General features: G+C 39.5%; 1 protein-coding gene and 1 long non-coding RNA gene across 8 annotated transcripts in view; both read left to right on the plus strand.

Annotated features, from left to right (window-relative positions):
- Positions 1-20000, plus strand: part of LOC113577813 (uncharacterized) — an 87063-nt gene that overhangs the window by 54462 nt on the left and 12601 nt on the right. For 6 of the 7 annotated variants that reach the window (XR_014120061.1, XR_014120056.1, XR_014120058.1 and 3 more), the window contains 3 exons: positions 5695-5946; positions 11657-11755; positions 13538-13649. This is a non-coding gene — a long non-coding RNA (uncharacterized LOC113577813). The remainder of the gene's footprint in view (positions 1-5694; positions 5947-11656; positions 11756-13537; positions 13650-20000) is intronic. The other variant, XR_014120060.1, reaches the window with a different exon arrangement.
- Positions 8979-11143, plus strand: sox2 (SRY-box transcription factor 2). The gene has a single exon (XM_027010687.3). It carries the CDS (start codon positions 9385-9387, stop codon positions 10330-10332), a length of 948 nt encoding a protein of 315 aa, XP_026866488.1. The 5' UTR covers positions 8979-9384; the 3' UTR covers positions 10333-11143.

Below are 20000 nucleotides of genomic sequence, written 5' to 3' on the forward strand. Positions count from 1 at the left end.
TGCAGACTCAAAACCAACATTCACACAGCATCTAGAATGCAGACTCAAAACCAACATTCACACAGCATCTAGAATCCAGACTCAAAACCAATATTCACACAGCATCTAGAATCCAGACTCAAAACCAACATCCATACAGCATTTAGAATCCAGACTCAAAACCAACATTCACACAGCATCTAGAATCCAGACTCAAAACCAACATTTACACAGCATCTAGAATCCAGACTCAAAACCAATATTCACACAGCATTTAGAATCCAGACTCAAAACCAACATTCACACAGCATCTAGAATCCAGACTCAAAACCAACATTTACACAGCATCTAGAATCCAGACTCAAAACCAACATCCATACAGCATTTAGAATCCAGACTCAAAACCAACATTCACACAGCATCTAGAATCCAGACTCAAAACCAACATTCACACAGCATCTAGAATCCAGACTCAAAACCAACATTCACACAGCATCTAGAATCCAAACTCAAAACCAACATCCATACAGCACCGAGAATCCAGGGAGAAGGACTTTTAGGAATAATGTTGTGGAGATTTCTTTTGGGTTTTTTGTGTGATCATTTAGGCTTTTAGGCCAATTTAGCTTTACTGCAGTGTCCATGAAAACACAGTCAAACTGAATTATGTCTAAAGAGGTCATTGAAACTTTGTGTTCAGTATGACTGTGTCACTTGAGGCCCTCTGGAATTAGTGAAAAATATGTGCTTCTTACTAGCCATAGTGCCAATATCAACATCATGGTAGAGGATATAACATGACCATAAGATCATAAGATTACAGATAAAAGGATGACAAGGTGTGATGTACATAACAGATGAAGTACAGATGCATATGTATGGGTGCTTGACTTATGCGCTAAGATGATGTGACCCCGCCCCCCAAGCTGAGAGGGCCAGCCATCGCCTGGCAACCTGAACATCTGTAAGGTATCATTGGCTGTCGTCCATGTCTCCGGGGGCTAAGAGGCATCATCCTGCAATGTGTCGGAGCTCTTGGTCGGATTCGAAAATGACTCTCCACACTTAATTACAGAGGATGAAGGGAACGCCTCATTTCTCTTTGTTATAGGCTAAGCTTTCAGTAATCCCAAACAAAGACTCTGGCTCTGCAAGCTATAGGATTTGCTGGTGGGATTATAGTCTCACAGATAATGATGTGCAGTCAGCAGAAGCAAAGCTTTATTTGAATTCAAATTGGCCAGTAAACAAAACCCATCGGTATGTGTGATGGTGAGAATGTCTGTCTAGTGACAGGCCATTGCCACGTTCCTGTGTTTTTAACTGAATCTGTTATGGCTGTTCTAGTGAGCAGGTATCCTGTTATCTAATGGTGCAGTGATCTGTTCATTATGGCTTTAGCTAAAAGGCTGCTGTTACGCACTGTGTCTCTCTGAACATTTGCGATGGTGGTACACTAAACTGCTTTCAATCAGGACTTGTGTTTCTAGTGTGTGGAGTTCAGCTCTTTATCGGTAGACTGTGGTTTGAGGATTGTAGAGGGGCTGTGGTTTGAGGAGTGGGGACTGTGTGTGGTGATTGTGGGGGGAACATTGTGGTGTGGGGACTGTGTGGTAAATACTGTGGTGTGGTTACTGTTGTGTGGGGAGCGTACGGTCAAGGGTGTGGGGAGAGACTGTATTGTGGGTACTGTGGGGTGGGGAGTGTGGTGTCAGTGAGGTGGGGTGAAACTGTAGTGTGAGGACTTTGGGGTGGGGGTTGTGGTCTGAGGAAAGTGAGGTGATTACTGAAGCCATATGCATTCCATAGTTGAGGTATATGAAATTATTTCTTACCACACTTTTGAGAGGGGTGATAATGGTTCTGATGATTACATTTGTGCCTTTGCGGCAATGAACTTCAAAAGTGTGTTGAATATTGTGTGTGCATGTGCCCACGTGTGTGTGTGTGTGTGTGTGTGTCTATATATATATATATATATATATATATATATATATATATATATATATATATATATATATATACATTTTTTATTTATATAAATAATACCTTGTATTTATTTATAGAATATTTTCAAGAACCCAAATAGACAGTACAAAAGAAAGGACACTGATAGATATATAAAGCATATATAGTATACAGAATGATGAAAGAGGAGTTCAGGTTTGAGAAATATTTTAGGTAATGGACACAATGTATTTATTTGAATAGAGGGAGAGTTGCAGACTGTTGAACCAGAGGGTGAAGAGAGTGTTCTCTGTTGTATTTGTGTGTGTGTGTGTGTGTGTGTGTGTGTGTGTGTGTGTGTGTGTGTGTGTGTGTGTGTGTGTACCTGTTTCTGTGTTTTAATCAGCAGTAGCAGAACAGGTAAACCCAACATTCGTGTGTGTCGCCTCAGCAGGGAACTGTGCTCAGTATTTTCAGATGCCTTTTAATTAAATGCAGGTGGAGCGAGACAAGACGTGCAAATATAAGACATATGTTCTTTGTTCCTTATTTACTCTGGATCCTGATTTCTAATAATGTCTTTTGTGTTGTGATGTAGGTTAGACAGTGCATTTTCCTCATCCTTGTTCCATGTTCGTGATGATAAAAGGAAGGTCAGTTCATTAAATGTTTCAAAAGGAGAAAAGCCTTGAAAGGGGCACATGAGACAAACTTAAAAAAGGCTAATAACTGCAGACGCAACTCTATTATTTTCTACTAATATTGAACATTTTGTGCAAACATTGAAAATGCTTGTGTCTTCATGTGTCTTCATTTGCTTCTTTAATTCGAGGCCCTGCTTTATATGAAAGTGTATTTTAAAACTACAAGGATTTCATAACAATACCAATACTCATATATCTTCTGACATATGTATTAGTTGAGAGGGCCCTGTTGTTGCTGTTTGCTGTCTTGGATGGACTCAAAAAAAAACCAAAAAAAACCCATAAAGACATGCAAGGTTACATGGACAGCATTATTGGCAGATTAAATTATAACAATAATAATCCCCCCCCCCCCCCCCGGTGCTCATTATAGCCTTTATCAGGGCAGATCTTCCCCACAGAACCTTCAGTGCAAAGACGCTGCATGTTGCTCTTCTCAACCACGTCCTTGTTCTGTTAGAACTTCTTTCCCAGATGTTTTGTCTGGACCGACACTTATCGTAATGATTATTTAACCAAATAATGGACTTGAGGGATAAGATAGTTAAGCAGAACCCGATACGTCGTGGCGCATGCGCAAGGTGTTTGCTGTAACCGCTGTGCAGTGCTCCAGCATCGCTTGACTGTCCACGTGCTGATACAGATAAACTCTTCAGCACTACTTTTGCATCCGATGCCCTCACACAGCCGCCAGTATTCTGGTGGAGTTAGAAAGGCTGACACAATGGAAAGTTGTTGTTGTTTTTTCTCTAACTAGTAAAGGATGGATTGTGTGTGTTGTTGATGAGGACAATCTTATTGGAACAGAGACAGTGACTGTGACATCCCCCACGCCAATTTCCCTATTCACCCCTTTAAGAAGTTCACATTCAGGAGCATGTTGACAGTGAGTGACAGTTCTCCAGCCATGTCGTGTGTGCCTTGATTACCGATTCAACTGGGCCCATAAGGGAAAAGCATAGGGCCCAACATGCCACCCCTTCCACTATAGGAGACTTGTCTAAGCATAGCACGCACCAACCAGCACTTACACAATAGCTATGAGACACGCTCATGCATATGGAAATGAAACGCCCAGTCATTCATATAGCAGCAACCCAAACCAGTTCCATCTGAAGGCTTTTAGTATTCTGTACCTTAGATCGCACTATAAAATGAACTTCCGGTTTGTTGTTGACATGGCACTTTTATTAAAACAAACACACATAAATAGAGGTTAATTAAAAATCACTGAAAATGGCAGTGGTGTATTTGTTATGTGACTTTGATTTTAGGTTGGAGATTAAATTAATAATGAGATCTGGAGCAAAGAATATTACTAATAGTAAATCTGTTAATCCTTTTGACATTACTTCTTAAAGACAGGATACTTTTCTTTGACCACGTTCAAGGAATAGTGATGCATTCTGAAAATGTGTTCTGAGGAGAAGAAAAACGAAACATTTTCATTTAGCTTTCCTTTCATTTCGTTTTTGTTTTTTTGCCACTGCTTCTCAATAATCCTATCACCTTTTGCTAATTTTTGTTGTTGTTATTATATGTCCCCTAACGTAATCTGTTGAATCGACTCTTTTTATAGGTGCACCTTTGCAAACTAATTAGCAAGAGTAGCATTTTGACTGAAGTCATTATTTCTTCTCTTTTGTAATAGCACCTTAGAGATTAACAGGGAGCTGTGTTCTGTGAGAAGACAAAGCCCTCACAGGGACTGGGATGGATTACTGTCAGTATGGAGCTATACGTATGTGGAGGAAACCCCTAATTCCTGGAGATAGGTAGACAAACACGAAGCCGCTTACTAACAACTTTCCCTGCTGGGACATTTTGTCTTGCCACACTCCGTTTTCCCTGCAGCTCCCAGTCGAACCAGATAAAGGCTGCCAGACTCAGTTACACCTGGGCCCAGATCACTCTGGACTAGTTCAGTGTAGAGCATCCTCATCGCTCTGCTTTTTGGTAGCAGAAGCGCTGATAGTGATTTATTGATCAACATGATTTAATTAAGAAAGCCATCTGCTGCAAATTCTGGAACATGTTTAGTTACACATGTGGATTCGTAATGGTCTAATTTCCCATGCAAAATAGCTGAGAAGGTAGAAGAACTTCTTTTGTAAGCTCTTCAGTCAAACCTATGACAACTAGAATTGTTGTTTTTAAATGAAAAAAAAAAAAGGATTTTGTAGAATCTTGGCCAGGAATTGTGGCCAACAATCTAGAACCCAACACTGGTTCTGACAGACCACACAGTCCACTACCATACCTAGTATCATACCTGTCCTGATCTCAGAGGAAGCATCCAGTAGTCTACACTGATAAATGTTGCATGCGGACAGGGGTTTTTATGTTTGTTTGTTTTTTTGTTTTTGTTTTTGTTTTTGTTTTTTGATGGCTGGGAGGCCATGCTGGTGCCTGAGCTGACGTTGAATATATTTATCGCGTTGTAGAAAAACGAAGCACAGTTATGTCTCATTTGCATTTCCCGTACTGAAATGTCATCTATAGATTCAATCTTAAAATGTCCTTAACAGCAAGGACAACCATATCTATGGATATCTGTGACAACAATAACAACAACAATAATAATAATAATAATGCGTTACTTTTACCGAATATGTTCTTTTATGGCGAAACTAACCGTAGCGTTATATGACATGGCAATGTATTCTCTGCAAAGGGAAAAAAATCTTTATCAAATACCCATTCTTTGCCTTTCAATAAAGCGAGCCCATTACCTCTGGGCCGCTTCTGTTGGCCTTTTACAAGAGCGAACAAAATGGTTATTCAGAAGAACGCTTTAGATATTTATTGTGGGTAGTACGCACAAAGAGCAGTGTTATTGTATTAAAAAGAACCATCTGTACCAGAAACAATGGCTTCAAATTATCTTTGAATACCCACTGAAAAAAAAATATAAAGCTTTTTCCTTCTCATTATGTTTGGTGGGGTGGGGGGTGGCAGACTTGGTATAACTGACTTTTGTTGTTCTTGATGCATTCTTCCTCTTTTTAAAATCGGCCCCTTTTTTCAGTTTGTGTGTAGCCATAAACGGCTTTTCTTGTTCCAGGGCCGGCGAGCGAAGAGAAGCGTTTAGCGAGGGGGTTTGGGCACAGGCGAGCGGAGACAGGGTTGCGCTTCTTCGGGAAACAAACGGACTGCGAGCGCCGGAGGTACAGAGAACCGGGAAAGAGCGCCTGTTCCGCGGCGCCTGGAAAGCACCCGAGGGCGGCGGATGCGATTTGCTTTTTTTTCTTCTTACGGATGGAGTATCTTTGCTCTGCCAATCAATCCCTTGACGAGACTACACCCAGAATGAAACGTAAGTACGCCGACAAGCGCACTTTGAGGGGACAGAAGTCGGAGGGGAAATGTGCTCGTTGGCATTGAAAGTCGGGTCTTGTAGACCGGCGGTTGCATTACAGGTTCAGTGGCTTCTAGGAATAGCGGATAAAGCGGATAAATTGTTGCGATATATATATATATATATATATATAAACTCATTGGCTATGAAAATAAGAATGTTTCTGCCTACTTATGTTTTATTTTCGTTATTGCATGAGTCTATTCTATTGAAGAGCAAATTAGTTTCTTACTGACTATAAAGTTGATATGACCAAAATTATTTTTTAGCAAATTAATACCAATACAATACCAATACCAATTAATTAATACCAATACAAGCTATTATAATATAAATATTAAAATGTATTTATGTATTTCTCGTTTGACTTTGTGTTAGTTTGCAATATAAAAAGTATTAACGCTCTTTATAAAGTGTAACTCCATTAATTTTTGTGTCGACTGAATTAGCTTGTTTAAATCCTGAAGATCACCACTTTTATGCGTCCGTTTTATGCGGACGAGTAAATTATACTTTTTGGTTTCGTTTGCCTGTTTTTTAATAAAACAGCTCAGTTTATGAAAAATAATATTTACTGTTCACGTTTCAAACAGTTCAATTTCTGCACAAGCTGTTTGTTCAGTCAGCACGGCCCCTAGTGGACAATTGCCGAAGCGTCTCTCTCTCTCTCTCTCTCTCTCTCTCTCTCTCTCTCTCTCTCTCTCTCTCTCTCTCTCTCTCTCTCTCTCTCTCTCTCTCTCTCTCTCTCACCTGCTGATTTCCAACTGTAGATTTTGCCAGAAAGTAATACCCACAGAGCTAACAGATATTGTCTTTAATATTGTGTTAAAACAATTAAATAATTATTTTTAAAACTGTTACATTTGTCCCTTTAAAAATAACGTTATTTAAAAATTCCATAAATGTATTTGTGAGCATTCATAGTTGAATTAGACATGTGAATATAAAAATCGTGAAACAGCTTTTTGTACGCGCTAAATATTTTAGTTTAATTATTCTCTATTGCAGCCACAAAAACAAAATAACTGGAAAACATTGCAATTATCGAATATTTTGCTTTAATTTATTGCGAGCTTTTTTGTAGAATCTTTTTATTTCTGGTTTGTATTGGTGGTAGATATTTACAAAGTAGTCATGTTTTGTACGCGCAACAATTCGTGACTTATGCTCCAAGTTTTCCTTGCGAAAATATGTTTTTGGTCTAAAACTATGTGCACGCAAATGCTCCACTGTCGGTCGTCAGGTAAAATGTCAATTAGCAAAATTCCGGCTACTGGGGACGGGGTCCGAGATGAGGCCGATTCCCCGCCGTTCGTCGCATTACCATAAGAAGATTAGGAATAGCGGGGAACGCTCTAAAATGCAGATACAGAAGAGCAGGAATTTAAACCCGAAGCATAATGGAATTTTTTTTACATATATAATTATAATATTTTTTTATCTTAACCAAAAGCGAAAATATATACCTTTATTTTGCACATCATACAGATGTTTGATCTAAGAAAATGAATGTGAAATATTAGTCGTGCTTTGTCCTGGTAAATTAAATGTCTTTTCATTTTAGTCACATCTAACGTCTCTCCCCTTAACTTATTTTCGTGTTAAGCATTAGCATGTTATTTTGTCATGTAACGCATGGTAACCCCGCATGGTTTCTACCTGCATTTACTATCTATCTTAGTCTCCATACACAAGTGCGTAGGCCAAATCCTAACATTTAGGCTATTCAGAGTGAAGTACTTCGACATAATGTTTGAAGCACGCCGTAAATGTTGTGAAGGACGGTAGCCTATGGAGCCTTTAGTCAAGCCTACCAGAAGAGGGCGCTGTTGAAACATAATGGCACCTCATCTTGCACATTGGCGAATTAAAAGTGATCTGATTGCACGTGTTTGTCCTGACAATAAGCCTGTTTGTAGCCTCTATCCGCTCTGCTTTTCTCTAAGACTTAGTGAGAAGACTCGAAGTTTGGCCTTCATCCAAATTAGGCTATTTATGCTATTTGTAACTACGAATGACATATCTTTGGAAGCCTAGGTCAGTTTTTATCAAACATTTTTAAAATAGTGTCCTAATATTAAGTAGGCTAATATTTGATTTAGTCATAATTATTGCAGGTGCCGTTAATCTCTTTTCGTGTTTTTATTTCCATGCTGTTCTGAAGAATGCGGTGCTGAGTGAACCTCTTTCCCCTTTTCACTTTACATGTGACTAAGTGAATTCCGACAACAAAGATCCTCACTACAGAATAGAAGTCAATATAGCCGTGCTTTTGTTTGGGGAGATGTAGTGACAACATCCAAAACAAAACTGCTTATTTGTGATGATTGACATCACAACTTGAATCGGTTCAAGCGCATCCAATTGCACAAAAGAAAATCCCTGACTACCTTTTCCCTGTGCGAATAATGAAGCAAAAATAAATTTGGATACTCGGAAAAAAGTATCAGTTAGTGTGATTCAAACAGGGCGACTCCGCTGGAAATAGTGGGCTGAAATAACCCAAACATCAATCATCGCCAACAAACATGAGTTAACATGTTAACAACAACAATAACAATAGCAACAACAACAACAACAACAACAACAATAATAATAATAATAATAATAATAATAATAATAATAATAATAATAATAATAATAATAATAATATTGCTTCTTATTTTTCGTGTTTTTGCTGCACAATTTTTTAAAGGTTATTTCGCCTGCTTATTCACACTGACTTGTCTTGAAAATTATTACCTTCATATTTAACATAAGGCCTGCTTAAAACGGTTCATATTCTGAAGCAACAGCATATGAAGACTTTTAATTTAAACAGATTATCTTGCAACATAAAGAGATTCCCTGGAGTAGCAAACATGATCACTCTAACATTAATACATTTAGTAAAACTTGTTTCTATAATTTCGTGGGTGAAGCATTTTTCAGTAGTTTACCATTTCTCTAAAAATCTTCCTCCTTGCTATGATAACTATACAGCCTCCATTGGTGGATAACTGCTGCCTCTGCCTTAGTGCTACACTGCTGACCGCGGGTAACCCCGCCCCTTTATGCTAAATAAAAGACACAATCCTGGCTGAGGGAACAGTCGCGCTGTGATTGGTCAGGTAAAAAACCATTTATATTCGCTGACAGTCATTACATGAATGGTTGTCTATTAACTTGTTCAAAAAGTATCAGGAGTTGTCAAGGCTCTGGCGTGGAGGGAAACGTAGTTTGTTGATTCTTTAAGACTACGAAAGAAGTTTGTGGGCACAACAGGACCTACTGCGCGAAGGCAAAAGAGAGCGTTTCAGCAAAGTTACCAAAACTGGTAAGGTAACTACAGCGAACCTCTGTCTTGGACTGTTTTTTTTTTTCTTGGCGAGGAAGAGTTCAGAATCATCGTTTTAAATGTATAACATGATTGAAACCGAACTTAAACCCCCGGCTCCCCAGCCAAACACTGGGGGCACGGGGAACACTAACACTTCAGGAAACAACCAGAAAAACAGCCCGGAACGAGTTAAGAGACCCATGAATGCCTTCATGGTGTGGTCGAGGGGACAGCGGAGGAAAATGGCGCAGGAAAACCCCAAAATGCACAATTCGGAAATAAGCAAAAGGCTCGGGGCTGAATGGAAACTTCTGTCCGAGTCCGAAAAGAGACCTTTCATTGACGAAGCGAAACGTCTCCGGGCTCTCCACATGAAGGAACATCCGGATTACAAATACAGACCCCGGCGGAAAACCAAGACGCTGATGAAGAAGGACAAGTACACTCTGCCCGGTGGTCTCCTTGGACCGGGAAGCAACGCTATGAGCGCAGGTGTGGGCGTCGGGGCTGGTTTGGGTGCCGGGGTTAATCAGAGGATGGACAGTTACGCACACATGAACGGCTGGACCAACGGAGGCTATGGGATGATGCAAGAGCAGCTTGGCTATCCGCAGCACCCTGGTTTGAACGCACACAACACGGCTCAGATGCAGCCGATGCACCGTTACGACATGAGCGCGCTTCAGTATAACTCCATGACAAGTTCCCAGACCTACATGAACGGATCCCCTACGTACAGCATGTCCTATTCCCAGCAGACCACTCCGGGAATGACGCTGGGCTCCATGGGTTCGGTGGTAAAGTCCGAGTCCAGTTCGAGTCCTCCCGTAGTCACATCGTCCTCTCACTCGAGGGCCGCCCCGTGTCAAACAGGGGACCTACGGGACATGATCAGCATGTACCTCCCGGGCGCAGAAGTTCCAGAACAAACAGGCCAAAGTAGACTTCATATGTCCCAGCATTACCAGAGTGCACCTGTGCCCGGAACCACGATTAACGGCACGCTCCCATTATCGCATATGTAAATGAACTTTTCTATTGCAGACACTGGACTTCTCTGGACTATTTTTGTACAGAACATTTTTTTTGGTGAGGGAAAAGTTGTATAGGACTCAAGGAAAGAACACAAACCCTTTTTGCTTTCTATTTAAAGAAACGCTCTAGAGGAACGGTAGGAACACCACCAAGTTTTTTTTGTTTGTTTGTTGCTTCTTTTTTTTTTAAAGGTGTATGAGATTTTGGAAATAGAAGGGGGGAGAATCAATCAAATGTTTTATTATTGCAATCACCTTTTGTACAGTATTTATCAAATAAACATAACAATCAGTTGTAATGTTTGTAAACTACAAGAAGTTAAATTTTTATAAAAGTTAATCCTGCAAAAGATGGCAGAATTGACACTTAATATACTCCAAACTCTGCAAACACTGGAAGGAAAGAAATAGTAAACTAGGCAAATGTTTCTCCTCGAGGGTCAATAGTACTAAAACATTTTAATTTAGTTCTAAATGATAGAACACAAAAGCGCTATCGCACGTTAATTTATATATTTTGTTTAGTCTCCAACCCTCCATCTGTTAGAAATATGAAGTTTGTGTTCTTTATTTTCTCATGGTTTGTAAATTTTCTGTATATTTACTGTGATATTTTAAGTTTTTATTTTAAAAAGTCTTTTTTTTTCGTAGTTGTATTTTAAAATGTGGCCTGTACGCAGATGCCAACACTCCATGTATATATTTGAACTAATAGCATCATAACAGTTACAATTTCAGATGAGTTTTTTTTCCCAATATGCAGTTTGAAATGAATAAATTTTGGAAATTTGGATATTTGAAATTGTTTCGGGTTTTGATTTTATTTGTCCTTTGAGTTGTTATCCATATTTGTATGTTTGATTTTCTTATTTGAAATGTAGGTGAGATATATATATATATATATATATATATATATATATATATATATATATATATATATATATATATATATATATATATATAATTAATATAATTAATGGCAGTTATTCGATCTGCATTCACAAAACAAAAACAGAAAAATTAGAAATGTTCTGCTGTCATTAATGCTCTACATAAAACAGTATGTATTTTATAATTAGATGTGTGCGAACTCGTGAATGCGGCTCGTTGACAGCAGGTATTGGAAAATCCTTCCTAAGGTCGCAAAGTAAAGCAGCTGTGTACACGCATGTGAAATGGTGCGACATTGGCAGAGTGTTTGCGAGCTTTTTATGCATAATCATGATTGTGGTGAAGTTTAGATTTGAGATTTAACACCGATTTCCTTTTTTTCTTTCCTTTCTTTTCCTTTTTTTAATTTATTTTTTTTGTTAAGGACTGTGAGAGGCACCGCGGCGCTTAAAAGTTTTTGCCTGTATATCTCCGCTTTGATGCTGGTGATAAAACGTCCAAAATGTCGAGGACACACCGCCAGGTAGCCATTTATTTATTTAAAATATTTATAATCATATATTTTAAAACACTTTAAGAAGTTTAATAAAGTTAATTATTTCCAGATTCATTTCTATAATGCCGTTCTAAAAATTCTACTTTTTGGTAGAGTTAAAATTGACTTGCTCGTTGTTAAGGCCTGCTGAATTACCCCCAGTGTCCTGCTCCTCGGATTAAATTTTCTAAAATCGAGATTCTAAGATGTTTTCATAAAAATATAATATCCTTCATTTCTTCCTTATATTGTTATTTATATTTAGCTTTATAACAATTGTTGGTATTTATGACTATCTTTATTTAATTTGTAGTAGGCTTAAGATAGATAACGCTCGCTTGGTTTTGACTAAAACTCCAGAGGTCTGTCAACCGATGTTGGTGGATGAACCACTGCAGAATGATGTCTGCAGCATGAAATAGATGGGGGCGGGGGTGGGGGGGGGGGCACAAAACATATTCCACTTGGGCAGGTTGTCACCTCGGAGCTCCGTTACCTCGTGCTTAGGCCTGCTGTTGTGAGTAATGACATGTCGTTTTTTTAATGTTAGTGTATTAAACGTTTTGGTGTTTTGAATGTAGTCTTACGCAGATCAGTGCTTCAGGGCAGACAGACTTGTCCATATATATATTATTATATAGTATTATATTACTATATATATTATATATAGTATTATAGTAGTATTAGCAGTAGTAGTATGCAGTCTGTCTTTTTCATTATTTACTGTCATGCGCAAATGAGGCTTGCATCGAAGCCAAACGATAAGATTATGGCTAGACTGCGAATTTGGGTGAGTTTTAAATCTGGAGAGTGTTAGAAAATTTTGCTACAGTGCAGAAGTAGATTAACACTGTTGCTTGCCAAGGCTACGAGGCTTCCATTACACCAGGTCTCAGGGGAGAAGAGCTCACATTAACCGCTAAATGAATATTTGACGAGGGCTCATTCCAAAGTATTATTCCGACAAACGTGTCCCTACCGGACTCTCAAAGGGTCAGGGAGCAGTGGTTCAGTTAATTATTTATACAAGCAGTGGAAATGGCTGTAATGGCTGAATCTGTCTGATAAACTGGGAATTTAAAGGTCGGGTGTAGGTGGATTAGCCAGACAATCTATGCTAAAGACAGTAGCCTATGTAAATGCATAGGTTACTTCTAGCTTTTTAAATGCTGTATTCATGCAATTTATATATTTATATTTGTGTGTTTGTTTTTCCCCTTCGCAAGTGATAATAATGACTCAGTGTAGGCTGTATAAATTACCTGTCTCATTTTTGTTAGTGTGGTAATTTTTCCTTCTCACAGCGCTAGTTGCAAGCCATCATGCCCCAAGGGTACTATCAGTGAGTACGTTTGATAGAGATTAATATTTTAACCAGCAGTGATACGCGACCAGAGGGAAGCTACTGACTAATAATTACACACTAAATTTGTTGAACTTCAAAGACTTTTGTGAACCTCGACTGGGATTTTGGAATTTACATTTTCTTTGCATTAAAATTAAACGATGATTGTTTGGCGAACTGAAAGAAACAAAGAATCGCAAGCTGAATCAACACAATAAGAAGGGCAAGACGCGCGGCATTCATTGGCTACTTTAGATTCGCTCCAAACAACGTGCTTTGTTGGCCTTTATTATCGTGCGTCCGCTCAAGATTTTTGTTTCATTCTTATGTAAGCCTATTTGCAAGACACTCTATGATGTTATTATAAATCTATTATATGTGTATACATGTTAATAACCTATACTTTTCTTTTGCTTATGCGACAGGACAAGAGGAGGAACTATAACTACAGGATGTCTTGACCCGAGGGAAGTCGCGGTGTTGCTCTGTTCGACCTCTTGCATGATGCTGCACCAGACAGTCCACCAACAACAGGTGGTAAGCGCGCTGCTTTAACGTAGTACACGTTGTGTTCTCTGATATTCGTTGGGCTTCTTTTTTTTTGTGCCGAATGGGCCAGGCCTGTTTCTTAACTTGAAATTATTGCTTGCAAAAAGCGGTGCGTTGACGCAGGTTATTGCAATTTAAGGGGAAATATACTTAACATTTTTAACAACCCTTATATGTGTTTATACACTAAACTAAATATTTAGTACAACATAGATTTAAACTGGTATTGTTTTCCAAACAAATGTGGTAAGAGTTGGAGGTAGTGTATTAAAAAAATTTTCTGTCATCAAGAAAATATTTGTCCAACAGCGCACGACATAATCTAGTTTAGTTTTTGTATTAATCTACTTTAGTATAGTATTTAGTATTCAACTACTTTAGTTTAGTTCAAACCTTTTTATTTTTATTTCCCTGTAGGCCTAAATGGCTAACTTTGACAAAGAAGTTTATTCTTCAGAACCATAAAGGAGATGGTTGGCTACCTTTATTCATTTCCCTCTGCAGAGACTTGGCCTACAAGTAGCCTATATTTAGTACAGAGCATGAAACCCAAATAAAAAGAACACGATAATTATTTGATGTTATTATTATTATTATTATTATTATTACACAACCTTTTTTATTTTTCACTCGGTTTAATTTCAGTTCCTTGGCCAAATGTGAAAAAGAACAACAACAACAACATAATAATAATAATAATAATAATAATAATAATAATAATAATAATAATAATAATAACAATAATAATAATATCTTGTGTTTCGTTTGGACTCGTATGCAGTGTTTCCGTGAGCCTATTGCAGTAGATAGTTAATGTGTGGGAAATGTAGGAAGCAGCTAAAGAACTGAGGCTAATGACCTGATTCATCTGTCCGTGTCAGCCCATCTCTACCCAGCTGTAAGCAAGGCGAGCAGTGGCGCAGTCGGCGGGGTGGGGAGCATTGTGAGCTGGACTGAATTGAAAACTGTCAGTGATGTCGTCTATTTTAACAGTCTGTCACTGGGTGAATGGCCGTCGCTGCCCTGATCCAGTGCAGGTGCAGGGAAGCAAGGGGGATGGGGTCTCCCCGCGTGGCCAAAATGCGCATTCCCCTCAGTGAGACCACACACTGTCAGCCAGAGTGGCGTCAGTTCTGCGCCTCTGACCGCTGTTTTAAGGCCATATCGGACGGGGCGGTTTTTCTGAGCTTTCTATCACTGAAAGAGCACTGTAATAAATTGCTTCTCAAGAATCAAGAATGCTGATCCGTTTGATGTTAACTATCCTGTAAATATCCTGTCATCAAAATATGAAAGGTGCACGTGTGTGTGTGTGTGTGTGTGTGTGTGTGTGTGAGAGAGAGAGAGAGAGAGAGAGAGAGAGAGAGAGAGAGAGAGAGAGAGAGAGAGAGAGAGAGAGAAAGAGAGAGAATTAATTATTACTAAACTTACTAAATTACTACATTTTCTCCGGTGAAATGTGCTTGATTCTGAAGTCGGGAGAAGCATGGTGGCACCCATGAACATGACAATGTTAACACGGATTAGAAAGAAATACAATAATGACACTAAAAACCGTCATAAGCCCAGCAGTCTCGCCACCAAACCGTGATAAGTGGCCGTCATCATGATTCCAGATCTAAAACGTTTTCTCCAGTTTCGGTCACTTCTGTGTGATACATTTCGTTAATTGTTAGTGAAATGAAGGCGTAGGGTAGTCCGCGAAATTCTTACGGCTTTTTTTGTGTTTGAAGCCAAAGCCACTTGACAGGTTCGTCACTTGCACTTTACAGAGTCATGCACTTTATAATGGATGGACTGAACACAATATTTGTAATCGCCTTTCTTTATATTATTCGTTTTATTTGTTTCTACAACAACACCAAGTGAGTTCTCCCTTGTCACTGCGAGTTCGCTGCATTTGTTCTTAAAAGCAAGGAAAGTGTCTTAAACCTAAATATGAACACGTTGTTTTCTTATTAATTCGAGTTAATATGCTTTTAACAGTGGATAATTGACCCCTTTTGGTAGGACAGTGTAAATCGCCATCTCTTTATTCTTTAATAACGTCAAACGCTTCGGTGGATTTGGCTCCAGCAGTGAAGACCGTTTCTTTCTGTGCTGCGTTGTTCAGGGAGAACAATACAGATGTAATTGCGGAGATTTCTGGGACGATCCGATGCAGTGCAACTTGGATCTTCCATTTGCTGCTCGATCATATTTTACATTTCTGTATTAATACGATCGTGTGGTCATATCGTAATATATCTGAGTATGTTTCATTTTGCAAGCCTACTGTCTTGTCTTCGTCGTAAAAGGAACCCTTTATGTCATCCAATGTTAAAAAAAAGTTTTACTTTAAATAGGTTCGAGGCTCATATTTGTTTTGGCGGCGTGACATTCACCAGCCTGTAGTAAAGACTTTGCTGAGATGGCATACCGCTACGCGTTTTCCATCCCTCAGTGCATCGGGCAACAGGTGATGAAGGAGTGAACGTTCCCCGTCAACTGAGAACAAGCTAGGCGATGCTGAGCTACATTTTTGTCAGGTCGTAAAAAAAAAAAACAGCCACGTAAGCATTTTGTTTCCTAGCGTTTACTGTGGAGCAACAAGTTTACTCATACGCCACAGTAGTCCGGGCACAAGTGTTCCAGCATTTCCGCGGAGTCCACCCCATGCTCGGAACAATATATGCTTTGATGCAGTGGTTCAGTCAGCAGGGGTGTTCACAGCGACGCAGACCATGCTCGCTTCTAATGGGCCAGTGAGAGCTATAGCCGGGGAGATAAACGCGGCTCCGGGTGGGGGTTGAAGTGGAGGGGGGGTTACTTACAGCCTACACAAATGTCGCAGGGCTGAGCTTGAAGTAAAGTCTTTGTGCAAAAAAGTTTGTACTGAAGTTTTTTCTGCTATTCGGGTTTTTTCTAGAAATGCCACTGAATATTCTAAACGTTAGTAAAACAAATGTACTTTGATGTTTTGTCAATTTACAAACTATTGTAATTTGTATCTCTTATTTATTTGTTTGTTTGTTTATGTATGCCTATTCAATTAACCCTGTGCAGTGATGTAGGCCAGCGTTGTTTTATAGAAGACATTGTAAGGATAAATAGGTATCGTCATTTTGACTGGGTACCGAGTCACCCTGCATTCTTTGATGATTTTATTGCAGTGAAGACTTCAAGTGGAACAGGATTGTATTGTAACTTTACCACCCGGATGCTGACGCGACATCCCGAGCAGAGGTTTTAAAAGCAAGGCCGATTGTATGTGTGTGTGTGGGGGGGGGGGGGGGGGGGGGGCGTTCTCTCTCTCTCTCTCTCTCTCTTCTCTCTCTCTCTCTCTCTCTCTCCCCCTCCCACTCGGGGGGTGGGGGGGAGCAGTTCTGGTGACATTAAATCAACAACAAGCCAGAATTTCGAAGTTTAATATGTTTGATGATATGGGACCACGTCTGTTTAGTGGATGTTTGCTATTCGTAATTCTCGTGAAAACTGCATGGCGCGAATGAGTGTGTCAGTGACACGGTTTTGCATGGCTAGATCATCAGCATATGAAACGGGAACTTCTCTCGCTTTCCAGAAGCAGCGCCGTTAATAGGCTGTCATTAACCGACCCTCAAAACCGCGCCGAGTTCCCAACAGCAGATCTCATTGTTTTCCAGTTCCTCCCAGTTTCAGGCTGCGCATGTACATACCATATATGTTGATTAATGATGTTATAAGCATGTGGGTTGCCCCACTTCAAAAGATAATGGTAATCCACAATTAGAACTATTAGTTCATCATTTATTAAGTGAGGGGGATATGGTTGGAGCGTTGGCTCGAAGTTCCATCAGAGCGCGTTGTAAAATTGCATTGAAAGCGCAATTTAAATTCCTTTACAGAAGAAAACTGCCCCAGCTGGGCATTGTTAAATGATGTGATAGTTTGTTTTAAAATTGATATTTATTTCCTTGGCCAGAGCTCAATGATTATCTCAGTTTTAGATCAGACAGACCCGTGTGTGCTCTAAGCAGAAAGGATTTGCAGAAGTTTGCAGAAGTATGAGGACGGCCTCTCCTGTTCCTCTACACAGCCCCGTATCCTCTTTGCGGATCGCGTTGGGTTGTCTAATCTAAAATTTTGCTATGACATCGTTTATGTCGTTATTTTCGATTGGTACCAAAAGGAAAAAAAAACGGAAAAAAATACACACTACAAAATTTGGCAAGGACAACATTTTTATAAATATGAGAAACAAATACTGAGCTCTATTATGAATTCTAACCAGATCCTAGAAATCTGAACGATAGTTTACACACATTGTTTCCAAGTTCTTAACACTGGAACGGAAAGATACCGGTTAACTCTCTATATGCGGCAAGGCATGAAGAACAAGAGATTCTCTGATTTATTTTAAAACGGTTAGTCTACATAAAGCAAATCAGCAAGCATGGTTTGACTCTTGCGGTAAACTGCAAGCCCTGCTTCGCTTCGCTGTAGTAAAACACAGACATTTGGCTATCACGACCAATACACGTCTGCTGCACCAGATTAATTAAAACTCCAGAGTGGTCACCGAGCCTAAAGGCTTTCAATGGGTCCTCTCCTCAAGACAGAGATTCCTGTTTAAGGTCTCTTTTTCAGTTCATCTCTGGAGACCAACGTCTCCAAAAGACTTTCCAGCAAGCATTTACAGTGCAACGAAATTCCAAGCAATTAGTCATATGTCTTAGGTAGTTTCTCTTAAGACTTTATGTTTATTATCTATTAATGATCATAACTGATTAAGGGACGCGTATCCCGTATTACCAGCGGAGTTTAACCACAGTTGTGCGTTAAACCTTTTGAGTATGCGCTTAGGAAGAGCCCGAACTATTCTCCGGTCCACCCGGTCACCGCATTTGATTGTTAATAAGAGTTCACACGCCGATCGAGTAACGGAGAGGAACAAACGCACCATTTTAATCGGTTGGCTGTCTCCCTATCGTGGAGATCAGAGCTCCGTCACTCCCGAGCTCGTCATTGTGTCCCCTCAGCGAAATGACATCTCTCTCAGAAAACCGAATCTAGTCTCGGGATGAGATTTCACTGTCTTTGGGCCAGAGCCTCTCCTATTAGCATATGAGACATGGCGAGTCCCTTTAGAGGATGCCACCTTCACTGCGCACAGCTGATAAGGTTTTTTGGGTTTTTGTTTTTTTTCCAAATAATTTAATGGTGTTATGTGAATGCTGATTTATTTTAAGCCGCACGTTCTCCACATACCTAAACATAAAGCGGTTTTAACTTGTATGCAAATGGAGCCTCTGTAACACGACCGGTTCGATGGGCAAGGCATAGGCTTAAATAAAAAAAATAAAAAAATAAATCAGTGAATTGTAAATGAGGTTGGTCTCGTTTGAAGTCTTCATACGACGTCATTCTCCATTCATGTGCACGCCATATGACTAGAATCCACTGAATTGGCAACACGCCAGGTCCAGAAAGCCGGACAGCTGGTCAGTTTGTATCGATTATACGACGTCGGAGGTTCTTACACGTTACATAATGTTGCGTGGAACATCAAAACGATTCAGGATCTGGGCATAATTATTTAAACACACATTCACTAATACGATATAAAAGCACCGGATGTGAAAACGTGCTGAAATAGCACCGCATTAATTCCAGACTTCTGCTATGGATGCGTGTTCATTGATTATACGTCGCGTTGTCGCTTTTCTTTTTTGTCGACTTTCTCTTCGACACGGAATCACTTTTATCTTGGTCCACGTCGTGAGACCTGTGTACAGCTGACACGATACCACGTTAATCAGTGCCAGGCAATGAACAAATCGATGAACGAAATAATCAAATTGGAATTCCAGTAGCCTTCACAACTGCATAGCTGAATCGCAGAAAGTTTTTCTAAAGATTTGCGCATTATATTTATTTAAGAATAGATTTTAATATTTTTTTAAGTAGGATTGTTAAGACTAACCTAAAGTATGGCAGTTGTCAATATTTGTATCTAGTCAAATAGTAATTGTAAAAGTAAAATAATGAAACATTTATATTTAAATGCATTATTGACTGTTTAATTGCATGTATTTTTAGAACGTATTAAATACATTATAAAAGTTTAAAACCGACATCATTTTCATGATCTACCTGGATAATATTAAAAGCCAAACTATAAGCAAAGTCAGTTCTAATTTAAAATAGCAGTTTCTCATTCAGCAAAAAGGAGATGCAACATTTGCATCTCCGCTTGGTTGCCCAGAGTGAGCTCTTCTACCCTTTTCAGAGTAAGAGGGATAAGCTTGGAGTGCGCTGTCACCGTGGAAACTGCCAGAACAATTCAGTTGAAGTTTGAAGAGGTCAGCCTGCGGGGTC

This window comes from Electrophorus electricus, chromosome 26 (assembly GCF_041902795.1).
Source record: "Electrophorus electricus isolate QZ-2024a chromosome 26, ASM4190279v1, whole genome shotgun sequence".
In the NCBI taxonomy this organism is placed as follows: domain Eukaryota; kingdom Metazoa; phylum Chordata; class Actinopteri; order Gymnotiformes; family Gymnotidae; genus Electrophorus; species Electrophorus electricus.